Source organism: Bufo gargarizans, chromosome 2 (genome assembly GCF_014858855.1).
Source record: "Bufo gargarizans isolate SCDJY-AF-19 chromosome 2, ASM1485885v1, whole genome shotgun sequence".
In the NCBI taxonomy this organism is placed as follows: domain Eukaryota; kingdom Metazoa; phylum Chordata; class Amphibia; order Anura; family Bufonidae; genus Bufo; species Bufo gargarizans.
The window spans coordinates 68,258,713-68,275,422 of record NC_058081.1 but is presented as its reverse complement, the minus strand read 5'-3'; the positions used below and the strand labels follow the sequence as shown (position 1 = coordinate 68,275,422).

Below are 16,710 nucleotides of genomic sequence, written 5' to 3'. Positions count from 1 at the left end.
AGTTCAGTCAGTTTTGTCTGTGATTGCGTTCAGTGGTTCCGTTTTTTCCTGCGCGGGTGCTTTCAGTTTTGATGCGTTTTTCATGCGCGAAAAAAACAAAAGAATTACAAAAATCTCCTAGCAACCATCAGCGAAAATGCTGCATCTGGATGCAATGCGTTTTTCACGGAAGCCCTATTAATTTCTAAGGGACCGGAGCTGCGTGAAAAACGCAGATGATAGAACATGCTGCGATTTTCATCTAACGTATAGATGATGCGTAAAAATCAACGCTTATGTACTCAGACCCATAGGAATAAATGGGTCAGGATTCAGTGCGGGTGCAATGCGTTCAATTCACGCACTGCACCCCGTCCCCTACGGAAAACTTGCTCGTGTCAAAAAGGCCTGATCACTCCATTACACCATGAGCTAAGGACACTTCACATCTACCACTTTGACTGGATTATACAAATTCAGAGACAGTGGAAGGATGGGAATGAAGTTCACCATACAAAAAAAAAATTAAAAAATGTTTTAGCAGAATTAGTTTATTAAAGCGTCTTTATCACATAACTAAAAAATATTTATTGCATTATTAATGATATTGTGACTGAAATAAGATTAACTTCCACAAAGATGCCATTTCTCCTTCCTACAACTAACAAAATGGCGGCAGCAGCCTGCCCGTCTCTATCGCCCTCAAAATCACCATGGTAACGAGCTAAACTACCACATTCTAACCAATGCCTTCTAAACAAGCTTTATTGACAGCCGCCTTTACTACACAGAAAGCCTACAGGTTGCCACGCCCACTCTAGCCTGCCTCTCTGATTGGTTACGGCTTGACACAGTTTTTTTTTCCCCCTCCTGTAACCCCGCCCTTTGTGACTAATGTGGGGAGAGTCACCGAAACCGGAAGCGGTACAGGGAAGCGACAGGCACAGGCGGAAGCCCCGGGATACTGACCGGTGACAGGAGGAGCGGGGAACGAGAAAGGTGTGAACATAACCATTCCGCGAGCTCATTCATATACGTCTGCTTTTTATTGTGCGGTTATTATCGCAGTGTGTGTATTAGTAGGTACACACTGACTGCAGTTTACAGTCAGGCTTATTTATTATTCTGTATAATATGTGTGTGCATTTGTTAGACTCCTGCCCAGGGTGACAGGTATTACGGGCGGTCACAGACCTATGTGTGTTGTATGTCTATAGCGTGTGCTGGGTGGCCGCTCTATGATTTAGTGATGAGCGAAGTATTGAAAAATAACTTTGACAAATTTCGCAAAAAAAAAATTTACTTTGTGATGAATTACAATTTTTTTTTTGGTAAGTAGCGGGTGTGTTTGCGCCGCTCCCCTTCATTGTACCCCTCAGATGCCGCGTTCATAGCTGATTTCTGCATCGGAGAGTAAAAACAGTGTCAAACTGGTAAAAAACGAAATAAATGAAATTACTTACCTCCTCCATTTACTCGCGCCACCATCTTGATCGAAGTACTGGAGCGAAATCTCGCTGGCGTGCTGAGACGTTGACCGCGCACGGGATTTTGTGCGAGATCTTCAATCCAGATGTCGCGAGTAAACGGAGGAGGTAAGTATGATTTTATTTGTTTTTGTTTTGTTTGCGGTTTTTACACCATTTCAGGGAAAAATCGATTCACTACCACGAAGCACGAGGAAATTCGGCTTCGCGGCGAATCGAACTTTCCCTGAAATTTAGATCGAAGTCCACACGACTCTCACAGCACTATTTATCATATACATGTCATGTGATATCTGTCTACTGTATCCGAAAATTACCAGCACAGCGCAGGTGGGCACAGCTCAAGTGAATGTATTGAAATTGCGCTGCAATGTCAACAAAAGCGGGTGAAGAGAAGGCAGCGTTGGTACGAGCACCGCCTCTTCTTCATACAGCGGGGGTCCTGGGAGTCGGACCCCCCCCCCCCCCCCACTGATCTGATATTGATGACCTGTCCTGAGGGACAAACCCTGAGACTGAACCTGCTAATGGGGTTCGGTCAGTGATCACACAGGGTGGCGCCCCCTTTAGTTTGGGTCCTGCAGCAGGTATGTGATGAGGCAGGGTGACATTAATACTGGGTGGCACCTCCCCTTGCTGTGGTACAGGAGGTAATGGTCACACAGATGCTGTGGACGTCCCGAGCTCCTTGGAGGCCTGGTTCAGCCTGGTTGATGGCTGCTGTACATAGGAGATCCGTCCCAGACATCCTGGATGGAGGAGAGATCTGTGACGGATCTGACCGGTGGAGCTGCAGGATACCCTGAAGAGCACCCTGTGTAGTGCGGGCAGTGTGTGGGCAGTGTTATCCTGCTGGGACACCACAGGGGAGATTTATCATTTCCTTTACGCCTGAAAAGTGGTGTTAAAGTCACAGGTGCATCTATCTATCATCCATCTATCATATCAGTTTTACGTCACCTTCTCCACTCTTTCTAAGGGCGGCGTGTGAATCGGCGTCAACAGGTTTTTCTTCATTTACATCAGCTCTGAGCTGTTGTAGATTTGGGCAGACGGACTGCAATAGGATGCGTCTGATTTATGACGAGGCCTGCACCGTCGTAAAAATGGCGCTTCCTCGGATAGCGCAGGGGATTTCAAGACCGGAGACGAAAGCTTTGTTTCTTGATAAATCTCCACTCTAATGTTTTAAGAGCTAGCATTTTATTTTTTTCTGCTAGCTTCATTTTCATGCTTCGTTTATAGACATTTATCGATAGTCTTCTAGGAAAAAAAAAAAGTCTGAAAAGTGTAACTAAAAAACACCACCCTGCAAAAATGCTTGTAAGCAACACCAGAATTTTATGTTTTATTTTATTTATTTTTAGTAGACACAGCAGGGTACTTTCACACTAGCGTTAGAGGATTCCGGCAATCTGCATGCAAACGGATAGCATCTATTTCCGGATCCGGGTGCGGATCCGTCTGACAAATGCATTGAAATACCGGATCTGTCTCTCTGGTGTCATAAGGAAAAATTGATCCAGTATTTATTTTTACAGGTCTGCGCATGCGCAGACTGGGAAACTGGATGCGGTTTTCCGGAACACTTGGTACCGTATCTGGCATTAATACATATTAATGGCGGATCTGGCATTCTGGCACGTGTTCCGGAATTTTGGCTGGAGAAGATACTGCAGCATGCTGCACTATTTTCTCCGGCCAAATACCGTAATAGGGACTGAACGGAAGACATCATGATGGATACTGAATGGAATGCACACAAACGTATTTTCTTTCCGTGTCCGCGGAACATATGCGAACCATATACGGAACCATTCATTTCAATGGGTCCACAAAAAAAATGAAGTTACTCCGTGTGCATTCTGTTTTCGTGTGTTCGTATTTCCGTTCCGCAAAGAATATAGAACATGTCCTATTATTGTCCGCATTTTGGACAAGGATAGGACTGTTCTATTAGGGGCCAGCTGTTCCGTTCTGCAAAATACGGAATGCACACGGACGTCATCAGTATTTTTGCAGATCGTTTTTTTGCGAACCGTTAAATACATACGGTTGTATGCATGAGCCCTAAGGGTGCATTCACACGACCGTATTTTTGGGTCTGCATTCATTTCAATGGGGCAGCAAAAGATGCGGACAGCACAGTGTGCGCTGTCCGCATCCGTAGTTCCGATCCGCGGCCCCGCAAAAAAGATGGAGCATCTACTATTCTTGTCCGCTGACAAGAATAGGTATTTCTGTCATAGGGCCGGCTACGTTCACATGACCAGTATATGCAGTCGTGTGAATGCAGCCTAAGTTAGACACACGGACTGGAGGAGGATGCGCCTAAACAGAGATCTACGACTACTCAGAGCTGCTGTAGATTTTTTGGCTTCATTTGCACCAGAAAATTGGTGTAAATGAAGATAAATTTGTTGGAGCCGCTTGCCATGTCCCCTTCCCGCTCTTACCATGCCCCCTTTAAATAAAGTGGCGAGGATGGCATAAAAATGATAGATGCAACAATTATTTTTTAAAGTCACACTTGCGACTTTTTAATGGCACTTTTCAGGCGCAAGGGAGATGATAAATCTCCCCCCCCTTGTCTCTCCAAAAAAGTTAATAGGACTGGTTCCACAATGTCCTGGACATACTAAAGGATGGTCAATGTTCCCTCCATAAATACCAGATGGGAACGGCCATGGTAACTAATTGTGTCCCACACCATGGTCCAGTGTGTCTCCACACTATGCATGATGGCAGTAGGCGCTCTCCAGGCCTCCTGTGAACTTTGAGGTCACCATCATGGCAAACTATAGTGTTCAGTGATGAAAGCAGGTTCTGCCTTGGGGCTAATGATGGCCACATCAGAGTTCAAAGGAGGGCTGAAGAGTGGCTACTACTATCACGCATAGTGTAGAAATACACACAGGACCAACACCAGGTGTCATGGTGTGGTGGTCTGTTACCTACCATGGCTGTTCCCATCTGGTATTGTTGAGGGAACATTGACCAGACTTTGGTATGTCCAGGACATCGTGGAACCAGTCCTACTGCCTAAAAGATATCCAATAGGATAACGCCTGCCACACACTGCCCACGATTCACAACGTGCTCTTCAGGTTCTCCAGCAGCTTCACTGGCCAACTCCATCACCAGATCTCTTCTTCATGGAGAATGTCTGGGACTGGATGGAGTAACGGATCTCCCATACACAACAGCCAACAACCATCTTGGCTCAACTACAAGTCCAAGATGAAGTGGTGTCTTGTAATGACCACAGGAGGAGATCCAGCATCTGTATGACGTCACCATGGCAGAGTGGCCTCCTGTATCACAGTAAGGGGCGATATGACCCTGTCTCGCCAATTGTCAACTCTGTCCGTGTCAGGTCAATTGCATTAAGTTTCCCAGGTGTTGTTTTTTAATTTTCCACTAGTCTATCTATCTATCCTTATACACTGCTGTCTATGCGGAGCCCTCTGGTTTTAGCTGTACACATGCTGGCTGTATATACTTACCTCCTGTACGTTGTATATCTGGGCGGTATTCAATTTGTTCATTATTTTCTGATGACACGCATTGGGCGAGTGTTACCGCCTGCAGTAAATATTTGTGTAATGAACGAGCCGAGTTCTCCAAATTACCGTATCATCTGTCAGGAAATGTTCTGACCTGTAGTAAACTGCAGCAATACTCCATACACCAGTGTAATGAATGTGACGCTGCGTGTACTAGAATATCACCCATCTGTTTATATAGTACTTGTTCTTCTGAGGATTAACAGTATTTTTCGCCCTATAAGACGTACAGAGCCCGGGGTGCGCTGCATTCACCAGTGAAAAACAGGCGGCACAGGGAGCCATACAAGTCAGTGGGGCTAGTCACACACCCATTAATAAATCTGTGTGCTCAATCCAAGAACCCGGAGACCTACAGCCTCCAGTGTCGGCTACTGCTGAGGACAGCTGATTGTGGCGTTGCTGGGCGTTGGACCCCCACCGATCTCATTTTATATGATATTGATGGCCTATCCTCAGGACAGGTTGTCAGTATCTGATTAGTGGGGGTCCGACTCCTGTCAGCCCCGCCGATCAGCTGTTTGAAGAGACTACAGCACTAAGGTGAGTGCTAAATCATCTTCCTAAGGGCTCGTTCACATGACCGTTGGTGTCCCGTTCCCGTATTGCGGAACGCATTTGCGGATCCGCAATACACGGGCACCGTTCCGTTGTCATTCCGCATCACGGATGTGGACCCATTCATTTCAATGGGTCCGCAAATCTGGAGATGTGGAACGGAAGCACGGAACACTACGGAAACACTCCGGAGTGCTTTCTGGGGTTCTGTTCCGTGCCTCCACACCACAAAAAGATAGAACATGCTCTATCTTTTTGATGAACGGGGGGATCGCGGACCCATTCAAGTGAATGCGTTTGCGATCCCCATGCGCCTCCCTCATGGACTGCAATTCGGACTGCAATTCATGGTTCACAGCACGGGCACGGGACACCAACGGTCGTGTGAACGAGCTCTAAGCCAGTGACATCGATCATGTAGCCTAGGAGTAGCCCAGTCCCATTCAAGTGATCCTGGACTGCAATACTAAGCACAGCCACTATACATTGTACGGCGCTGTGCTTGGTACGTTGCGAGGAGGCCTCATCGCTTACCAGGGCACCGCAGCCTCTTCCGACAGCTGATCAGCGTGGGTGCTGGAAGATGGACCTCCCCACCAATCTGATATTTTCTGACCTATGCTATGGATAGGTAGTCAATATTAAATACCGGGTTAACCCTTTTAATGCAGAGAGCACTGCACAGTGAAACTCCGCTTCTTGTGCACTAGAGCAGAATGTGGCCGAATGAACTTTCATAATCAGACTACTCCTGATAATAAAGTTCCACAAAAGGTATGTTTGTCCTGCTCTCCCAGGCCCCTACCTAGCGCTGTCTGCAGTTTAGCATGATCAAAACTGCTGACAGACTCTCTTTAAGGTGGCCATACATATTAGATTAATTTCGATGGACCCTGCGGATTACAGTGGGTCTGGCCAACCATCTAAGGTGAATGGGAGTGTCCCGACTACCCCAGTGGCAGATCTCATGGAAAGGATGAGGCTGGTTTTGTATTTCTCCTTGCCTGATCCTCTTGTTCTCTGGAGATATTGCACAGCCAAAGGTGCCTAGCAGACGCTCCCCCCCCCCCCCCCCCCTCATGCATGCTCGGCCAAGCATTCATGTATGGAGGGCTTGGAAGGAATATGAACAACAGTGGAGGGCCAGCTTTAGTTTCTGCTTCTAGGAAAGCTGGGTAGCCATCAGTATGACCTGCAGACCTGCTCCCACAGTAGTTGTTGCTGAGCTACCTTAGGCTTCTAACTTCTACAACGGCCATTCAGGACTCAGATTGGCCTGTCATTGGCTCTCTAAGTATATATATTGCATCTGCAAAGTTTCCATCTATAGACATAAATGTACTTCGTCTTCCATTGTTCCCCACAGTCCATTGTTACGAATTGTCCACTACAAAGGAGTCCCAATGCCGCTGGGCCTGGGTCGAAGAAAGAAGGCTTCTCCGCTCATGGAGGAAGACGACGTGGGCGAGCGCACTGCTTTGGGAATATCTCATGCTGGTAGTGTATCTGGCGGCACTATCTCACCACAGATACCTGGCCTTCCACCCCCTGCTCCTGCCCTTCGACCTCGCCTGGTTTTCCATGCACAGCTGGCTCACGGGAGCCCTACCGGAAGGATTGAAGGGTTCAGCAATGTGAAGGAGTTATACGCGAAGATAGCAGAGGCATTTAATATACCCACGAGTGAGGTAAGTACGCGTCTAACGAGGTCTCGAAGAGATTTGTCTCCGTCATTATAGAGAAGCTGGTGGTAATTAGTGTTATTGGAAGAAGATATCATATGGCTTTCCTTTCCTACAACATATCGTGTCATCCTGCTTTGTGATTGTCACCACTCTTTGTGCATTAAATAGCTTGTGTTTACAGTGTAAGCCATCATTCTGCTTTCCGCCAGCGTAATCACAGGGCAGGCAGTGTCTCCACTCACTCCATGAGTGTAACGTGTAATTACGACTTTTCTTGGCTTGTTAAATGACCACCTTTCTGGATAGTGCAGAGGAGGCGCAGTCTGTGTCTTCCCTGCATTCCCCTAGGCAGTAATTGCTGATACTTACCATTAGTCTCCCTCTGGGACTTTCAGGTAATGTTCTGCACGTTGAATACTCACCGCCTGGACATGGACAAGCTTCTTGGGGGTCAGATAGGCCTGGAGGATTTCATCTTTGCTCACATACGTGGCCAGAAAAAGGAGCTCGAGGTGTATAAGTCTGAGGAGTCGCTGGGCCTTACCATCACCGATAACGGCGCCGGTTACGCCTTCATCAAGGTAGTATAGTAAGTCCAAGTTATTCAAGTCTATTGTATGATTTACCCCAGACTTTCTAAACTGTGACCTGTGCTGTATCTCCAGCGTATTAAAGAAGGCAGCATCATACACCGGATGCAGCTCATCAACGTCGGGGACATGATCGAATCCATTAACGGGAAGAATCTAGTGGGCAGCCGCCACTTTGAGGTGGCGCGAACTCTTAAGGAACTGCCCAGAGGGAAAGCCTTCACAGTGAAGCTGTGTGAACCCAGAAAAGCCTTTGGTAAGCTAATGCCTTCCACATTTACCTTTAGAGAAAACAGCCATGGCTTCTCTGGGCAGTACTGGTGATATTGAGATCTGATCTGAAAGGTGCAAAAACATCATATCTTCCATAAATCCATCAGGGGGGTGGGGGTGGGGGGTTTGTATCGCAATCGGATGTACACAGTGAGGTGCAATATGGAGAATGGGAGGTATAGGAAGGACCTCCTGTTAGCAATCCTAATGAGGGCATGGTTCAGAGGTAAGGTCATGTTTCTTCCTATGTTGTTTTGGGGATAAAATTTATATAATATCACAAAAAAGTGAGATCTAGTAGACATTTATTTAAGATATTCAAAGGGATCCTTCTATATTGAGAATTCAATGCAGCCTGCAGACAGCAGTTATAGAGCAGGAGGAGCTGAGCAGTCTGATGCCTAGATTATGGGAAAGCAACTTGTAATTTCTTGCTCTCTATCCCTGCTTGTTTTGTGCTTAGGAGTCCAGTGGGCGGTCCTACTCACTGACAGCTATCTCTTCATCTACACTGTCGGTCACTGAATAGGACCGCCCACTGGACTCCTAAGTATGGAAAGATCAGAGATGTAGATCAGTGAATTACAAGTTATACCGAATCCTGCCCCATAAAACTATACATCATTCTGCTCAGCTCCTCCTGCTCTACAACATGCTGCCTGCTGGTAGGATTGAATTGTCCATTTAAAGTGAAGCTCCACATTTCTTTAAATTTACATTTCCACGTTACATTGCAGTCACTTTTCCCTAAGTAAACTCTTGTTGTATGCTCCAGTCACACCCAACGCTGTACTTTGCAGATTTTTCCATTGCATGGCTTTGTGCTGGTTCAGCTTCTGGTCTGATTTGCTGTTTTATGGCTGACGATTATCTATTCTCGCTGCCGTACGTATCTCTCATTGAAGCACTTACAGGGTGTGTCTCCATTCTGATCCAGCTTTCAGCCGGACTATTGCAGGCAGCTCTGGCTACAAGTATTGCGGACGCCGCTCGATTCTTCTTTGATTTGCCTTGAATGTGGCTTTCAAGGGGTTTTCTGGGATTACAATGTTGATGACCTATCCTCAGAGTAGGCAATCGGTATCAGATCGGCAGGGGTCCGACACTCAGCACCCCGATCAGCATTTCTCGGAGCCCCTGTTGCACTCTAAGCTCCACCCCCATGGCATTGCTAACACTGCTAAGTTGCACCCCCATCTGGGCCCTCTGAGCCCCACTTGGGGGCAGTTCTGCTACTGCTCTACAGTTGAAAAGGGCCCCCATAACCCCCGGGGACCTTGTGCAGCGAAACCAGCTGTATAGGCAGTATGTCCGCCTTTTACTTTAACTTTTTTTTTTTAGTTAACCCCTTGTGGCTAGTAGGGGGGGCACCCTGATCTCTGCTTGGTTACTGTGGTGGTAAAGTCAACCCTGGCCTATTATACCAGCCAGCTAATGTACCTGCTCAGTGAACTGAATCTTCAGCAGTAGCTATGGATCTGACAGAGACCTACTTACATTCATATAACTAATTACTGTATATTCATAGAATTTCCCATCTTTAGTGCTGCTTCACTGATTTCTCGGACATTTTAAGATCGGGTCGTTAAGCTAATTATCCCTGTAATTTTGATTTATTGCATTGCTGCTTTTGGTGCTTTGAGCATAACATGGGTGACGAGAATTATTCATGTTTTGTTTCAGTATGTGTATACGTACGTACGTGTGTATGTGTATATTTGTGTGTGTGTGTATGTATGTGTGTGTGTGTGTGTGTGTGTGTATATATATATATAATGTTAAGAAAGGTCCATAAGGACTGAAACATCCCGTTCTTTCAGTGCTATATTCTGCTGTCCGAATAGCAGGTTTTGGCTGACCTTACTCGGACACGTTTTCTATACAATACATTGAAATACTATGATGGTGTTTGGTGTGGAATTTTCTTCTCAGGATTTGTGGCTGTCATGAGCAGTAATCCCCATGTTCAGGTGTCCTATCCATACGTCTTGCAGAAATGCCGGGCAGGTGGCACTGGCAGGTCCAGATGCTGGATGTGATCCATGAACGTGTTGCTGTGTAACTACAACTCCCATCTCTCTGAGTGATCTCGGGAATAATCAGGCCGGGAAGCTGATTTCATGGGCACTGATGTGGATTGTAACATATTTGAAAAAATACATCTGTCCATCCAGATCCAGAGGAAGGCAAAAACCCCTGTGAGGTAGAAGTCAATTTTTCCTCACTTTAGGGAAAAAAATTCCTTCCCGACTCCAATCAGGCAATCAGAATAACTCCCTGCATCAACGACCCCTCTCTAGAAGCTATAGCCTGTAATATTATTACACTCCAGAAATACATCCAGGCCCCTCTTGAATTCCTTTATTGTACTCATCATCACCACCTCCTCAGGCAGAGAGTTCCATAGTCTCACTGCTCTTACCGTAAAGAATCCTCTTCTATGTTTGTGTACAAACCTTCTTTCCTCCAGACGCAGAGGATGTCCCCTCGTCACAGTCACAGTCCTGGGGATAAACAGATGATGGGAGTGATCTCTGTACTGACCCCTGATATATTTCTACATAGTTATTAGATCTCCCCTCAGTCGTCTTTTTTCCAAAATGAATTACCCTAATGTTGATAATCTTTCAGGGTACTGTAGTTGCCCCATTCCAGTTATTACTTTAGTTGCCCTCCTCTGAACTCTCTCCAGCTCTGCTATGTCTGCCTTGTTCACAGGAGCCCAGAACTGTACAACATATGAATATTATATGTCTGATGCTATTAATTAGATACAGTGATGTTTGTAAGGCTGGTACTGATATATAGCTTCCCTGATGTGACTGGCGGCAGGGCTCCAGATGGCGACCAAAACGGTCGCCAATGCGCCTTAAAATTTGCAGATGGCGACAAGACTTTTTAGTCTTGTCGCCATTTGCGACTGTACCGCCGCGATCCTGCGCAGCCTATGTTCTCTTCAGTAGCACAGCACAGTCAGTGGAGAAGGAAGGAGTCCCTCCCTCTCCACTGTGACACGGCCGCCACTACCACCAATGGGGAGAGAGCAGGGAGGAGGAGGGGAGGAGCTGTCGCCACTGCGCCACCAATGAATGTAAAACATAAGTATAGGCAGCGGTATCACAGACCCGGCCTCAATAACAGGGCATGCGATCTGCGGTAATTAACCCCTCAGGTGCCACAGATCGCATGCCCTGTTATTGAGGCCGGGTGCTGGGTCTGTTATACCGCTGCCGACAGGAGTTAAAGAGGACCTTTCCTGGGTCCAAAGAATATTAACTTATTAGTAGCAGGCTGCATAGAGCGGCGCCCAGGGATCTAAGTGCACTTACTATTAGTCCTGGGCGCCGCTCCATTCACCCGCTGTGGCCCCCGGTAATTTCAACATTCAGAGCAAGGAGGAGGAGACGCCAGTGTCTGTCCTTCCCCCTGACAGCAGCGCTGACCAATCACAGCGCAGAGAGAGGGAGTTGTTTTTTTTCTCCCTCTCTCTGCGCTGTGATTGGTCAGCGCTGCTGTCAGGGAAAAGGACAGACACTGGCGTCTCCTCCTCCTTGCTCTGAATGTTGAAATTACCGAGGCCCACAGCGGGTGAACGGAGCGGCGCCCAGGACTAATAGTAAGTGCACTTAGATCCCTGGGCGCCGCTCTATGCAGCCTGCTACTAATAAGTTAATATTCTTTGGACCCACGAAAGGTCCTTGGTGATGCAGTGCGCCCCCCCCCCCCCCCCCCCCCCATTATCACTGGCCACAATTCCCCCCCCCCACCCCCCCCCCATATTGTTATATGGTGGCCACAGGGTCCCATCCCCTCCATTGGTGGCAGTGGCAGATTACACTGCTGGGGCTCAGATCGTTACCATGGCAGCCAGGATGCTACTGGAGCCCTGGCTGCCATGTTCAGCTCCCTGCTGCTGTGTGCACAGAGCCCAGGGCAGCAGGGAGATGTGTGAGATCCTATTCACCCTGATAGAGCTCTATCAGGGTGAATAGCACAAGGGATGAAAAGATCCAGGTTCTAGTCCTAAGGGAAGAAATGGTTATTAAATAAAAAGTTAAACAAAAAAAAACACCAAAATACTAAAAGTTAAAATGGCCCCCTTCCCAGTTTTACATATAAAATTTACAAATAATAAAGAATTAACATTCTCCTATATGTAGTGCTGGCCACTACTGTGACCTGCGTCTCATCTTCTCAAAGTCCTTTTTTTTTTTTATTATATGCATTTTAAATTTGGCGACTAAAAAATGTAATTTGGCTCCTAAATTTTTTAGTTTAGGAGCCAATGGCTCCTGGTAATTTTTTTTTGTCTGGAGCACTGGGCGGTATGGGCATTGCTATAACAGCCGTTGTCCAGTGGATAATATTATGGGAGTAAGGGCTCATTCAGTCGAGAGATGTAAAACTTGTTCATGTTCTGTCCTCTAAAAACCTACAACTTTCCATCAGTTTTGAATCTGTTTCTCCCACAACTATAATCCTCTGGTCCATTTTCTTTTCAAAAGGGCGGGGGAGCCCGTTTCAGTCCTGACACCCCTAGTGTCTGCTCGCGCCTGTACTCGGTGATGTGACTGTATAGCACAGTATTCGCTCATCCGATAAGTGGCAGTAATTATGTGTAAAGTGCACAGATAAGGCGCGTGCGCTCCAACAGCTTCTCTGTGTAATCGACAGCACGTATTTACCGTCTTGTTCCTTCTCAGATATGATTGGTCAGCGCTCCAGCTCATCCACTGCCAGCGCTGGGGTATCCACAGGTAGAGGAACGTTACGCCTCAGAGCCAAGGGCCCACCGACCGTGGAGCAGCTGCTGAGAGAGGTGGGGTCTGTGTACTGAAGTATGTGGTGGAGGGATTGGTGATGAGTGTAGGTAAATGTTATGTGTGTAATATAGGGGGGGATAGACCTCTCTGATACATATCCTTTCCCCGTGTCCAGGTTTCCGTCATTGAGGAGAAAGCCATACAGAAAGTGGACGATCTGCTGGAGAGTTATATGGGGATCAGAGACAGTGATTTGGGTGAGTGTATTAACCGTGTGCTTGTTAAACTGATGATGTAACTGCTGATTGCTAAGAGAAGAAGAGGTGAAGTCCACCTAAAATGCTCAGAAATAAAGGGCTGTTCCATAAATGGTTAGAAACCATTGAGCACAGCGGATCGGCAGGGGTCGTTGGGACTTGGACCTCCACAGATGTGATAATGATGACCTATCCTGAGGATGTCATCATTATCTTTTCCTGGATAACCCCTTTAAAGAGGAGCTGCCACCTCTCCTGACATGTCTGTGTTAGTAACCACTTCTTATGGCTCTATGTTGTGCTATTCCTTTATTAGTCCTGCTAGAAGTTATGAATGAATTACTAGCAGTTTGCAATGAGTGTCCAGGTGAATGTACCAGTTAAGGGTGTGTCCCTGCACCGTCTGACTCTGGCAGTACCGATTGGACAATGTCAGACTGTGCAGGGACACCCCCCAGCTGGTAACACCCATCTGGACTTTTATTGCAGAGGGCTGCTAATTCATTCATAAATTCTAGACGGTATATTAAAGGAATGGCACAACATAGAGTCCAGAATGCTTATTACACGGGAGATGCAAGTAGTTAATAAAACAGACCTGTCAGGAGAGGTGACGGCTCCTCTTCAAATTATAGCCATGGACTAATGTAGCAGAGCTGAGGTGCAGTAATACGAAGCATAAACCATATGTTATAAAATACAAATTTGACTAATTTAATTTCCGATCAAGCTATCCGTGTGTGAGTCGTGCAGCAGTGAACTATGTATGGATGATGAGAGCAGGTATCTGGCAGGGTTGGAGCACGAGTTGGTAGTAAATGGTCCCTGATGGGTAAACCGTCAGCTCTATAGGGCAGCTGTACAGTTCAGCTCCGTATTATTACCACCTCATTTTTTTTGTTTTTTTCCCCCTGATCCAACATTTATCTAATTTAGTGTAATTGGATGAGTGGATATGAAATCTGTGCCAGATATTCTGCAGTAATCTGACCTTTCTTTACCCTCTCCTGCAGCTGGCACCATGGTGGAGCTGGGCATGGATAAACAGAACCCTGACGACTTCTCCCAGGCCTTGGACCGCACGCTAGGGGACTTCGCTTTCCCAGATGAGTTTGTCTTTGATGTCTGGGGTGCTATAGGCGATGCCAAGGCTGGACGCTACTAAGTTACCTGAACCCCTGCACCACCCCTGGGGTGTATCCGCTGCTTCCCATCTACATCTGTGTCTAGTCCCAGGAAGTGCAAGGACACTGGTGAGAGGAATCTTCTAAGGGCTAAACCACTGCTGTCAAGATCCTGGTCATAGTATGTCGCTCTCTCTCCTGCTATTTACATCACCATCCGGAAGTGCTCCTCACGCTTGTCGAGACTGTCCGGAGGAGCCTGGCACTGATTCATCTCCTAGGTGACAAATGGGCATGAACATTAATTCACATTTTTCAGATGCAAACCCATTGCAGGATGTACTGAGCTAGACAGGAGGTGGCGAGGACAATGCTGCACCCCACAACCTCCAGAGTAACACTCCACTACATTCCTTGGATGGATCGGAGAATATCTAGTGAATTGAGATTTAGCTAAGCTAATGGGGTAGTTGGAATCCTTCCCCTCTAAAAGAGGACATCTCACAGGGAGAACGCATACCGATTCCACCCGTACAGGACACTTTTCTAACGTTAAAGTCTATAACTACTAAAAGAGCTGTATGTTACAGACCCTCTGTATTCATAAGAAGCTGGGAGTTATCGCCACCCAGTGGCAGACTGGCAGAATTGCAATAATGGCTGCCATGCTTCTTGATGGATCGGAGGGGTCATTGAGCTAGATAATTTATGTCGTCATCTCACAAGTCTATTTTCTGTGTTCCCTATTATGACTGTAAGAGAAGAGAAAAGCAGAATTTATTAAAGATTTTATACGTAGGAACTTGCGCTTTCTTGTTTAGGTTGGTAAGAATAGTTCCAGTATACAGAAATTAGGATGTTATGTGGTGATCTATCCAACCGATTTACCAAAATTATAAAGGTAAGAACTTGGCGACGCTACCTGCGTATAGAGGAGAACCTCATCCCCCGTGCCGATCTGTATACAGCAGGGTTAGCTCCTTCTTTTCCTGGTCATATACCCTGAGTGCACAAAGCTTCCATCTCGTGCCACATGTTTCCAGTGTATTGATATGGCTTTTACTGGGCGCACGTCCATGCCATCGCGGTATGATGTGTTAGCTAACATATTATTTAGACTATAGGGGGCACCATGCTATAACATGGTATTTTTAAGACTTGCACCGGCAGACAGGGCATGTACCTCCCATGTAACACCATGTCGAGAGCACTGAAGGGTTTAATTACTCCTTGGTGTTCTAACGTTGAAGCAATGGTTACCACTTGGTGGCCTGGGGTAGCAAACATGTTAAAGGGATATTCACACCTCATACATTGGTGGCATATCGCCAAGATATGCCACTAATAGATAGGTGCAGAGCCCACCTCTGGGACACGATCCTATATTCAGAACAGTACCCCAAAGTGAACACAGGGCTACAGCGCATGCGCGGCCACACTTCATTTCTATGGGAGTGCTGAAAATAGCCGAGCGCAATCCCATAGAGGTGAATGGAGCGGTGACTGCTCTTGCGTGGTGCACTTTCCATTCTGTTCTATGGGAGATCCGGAAACAGTCAACATGGCTATTTTTGGAACTCCCATAGAAATGAATGGAGAGCACGCAGTGCGTTCTCCTTTACTTTCGGGGGCGCGTTCTGGAGATAAGTGCAGGTCCCAGAGGTGGGACTAGCACCTACCTGACACTGGTGGAATATCCTAGCAATATGTCACCAATGTTTGAGATAATAAAACCCCTTTAAGGGTACATGCACACAGCAGTGTCGTTTATGTAAAGTTTTTTGTGTGGTTTTTGCTTCATTTCCACACCAATTTCTTAGGGATTTTGGCGTAGATTTCTGCACAAACAGTTGACATGCTGTCGGTCAGATTTCCACATCATGTACATGAGATCTGGAAAATCTCATCTACTTAGCCTTTTTCCGTATTACGCAGTGGATTTTTCATGTGGAAAATCCTTGCGTTATACGCACCGTGTGCACATGCTCTAAAGGTGTTGTATAAGAGTAGAAAATGTCTGCTCTTTGCCCCAAAACAGCACCGTTCCGGTCTATGAGCTGTGTCTGGTATTACTGCTCAGCCTGGCTGAGAGTGGTGCTGTTTTTGATGGTAAACAGCCATCTATTTCTACTATCACTCACCTCTCCAGACTTGCAATGTGCACTTTGCATTCAGCCTCCCTTCCCGCCGTGCACCTTCATGGAACTTTTTCAAGAGGAAGGGATAAAAAGGAAAATTAAATCATGTAAAACGTGTATGATCGTAAAAGAGTAAACGACCATGGAAGATCATCTGCCGTCCGCAGTTATGGAGCAGTCTGGTTCACATGCATCTGCAGTGCAGGATCAGAATACAGTGGCAACTACTGGTGGCATAAGACATGACAGTGGTTTGGGACCCCCATCAATCACTAGAATGGGGTCCCAAG

The 16,710-nt window shown here is 46.6% G+C and overlaps 1 protein-coding gene across 1 annotated transcript; it reads left to right on the top strand.

The window, feature by feature from the left end:
- The first annotated feature begins 884 nt into the window (after positions 1-884).
- On the top strand, positions 885-15,076 carry LOC122927356 (PDZ domain-containing protein GIPC1-like). The gene is made up of 7 exons (XM_044279128.1): positions 885-978; positions 6,957-7,278; positions 7,671-7,856; positions 7,941-8,121; positions 12,842-12,957; positions 13,077-13,158; positions 14,172-15,076. The coding sequence occupies exons 2-7, from the start codon at positions 6,994-6,996 to the stop codon at positions 14,321-14,323; spliced, it is 1,002 nt and encodes a 333-aa protein (XP_044135063.1). The 5' UTR covers positions 885-978; positions 6,957-6,993; the 3' UTR covers positions 14,324-15,076.
- The last annotated feature ends 1,634 nt before the right edge of the window (positions 15,077-16,710 follow it).

What these genes read in the sequence shown, in the direction of transcription:
- LOC122927356 (XM_044279128.1), top strand. Translation starts at nt 6,994, where the DNA reads ATGCCGCTGGGCCTGGGTCGAAGAAAGAAGGCTTCTCCGCTCATGGAG. An exon ending in CCGGTTACGCCTTCATCAAG is followed by an intron (nt 7,857 to 7,940) that starts GTAGTATAGTAA and finishes CTGTATCTCCAG; the next exon opens with CGTATTAAAGAAGGCAGCAT. An exon ending in TGGAGCAGCTGCTGAGAGAG is followed by an intron (nt 12,958 to 13,076) that starts GTGGGGTCTGTG and finishes CCCCGTGTCCAG; the next exon opens with GTTTCCGTCATTGAGGAGAA.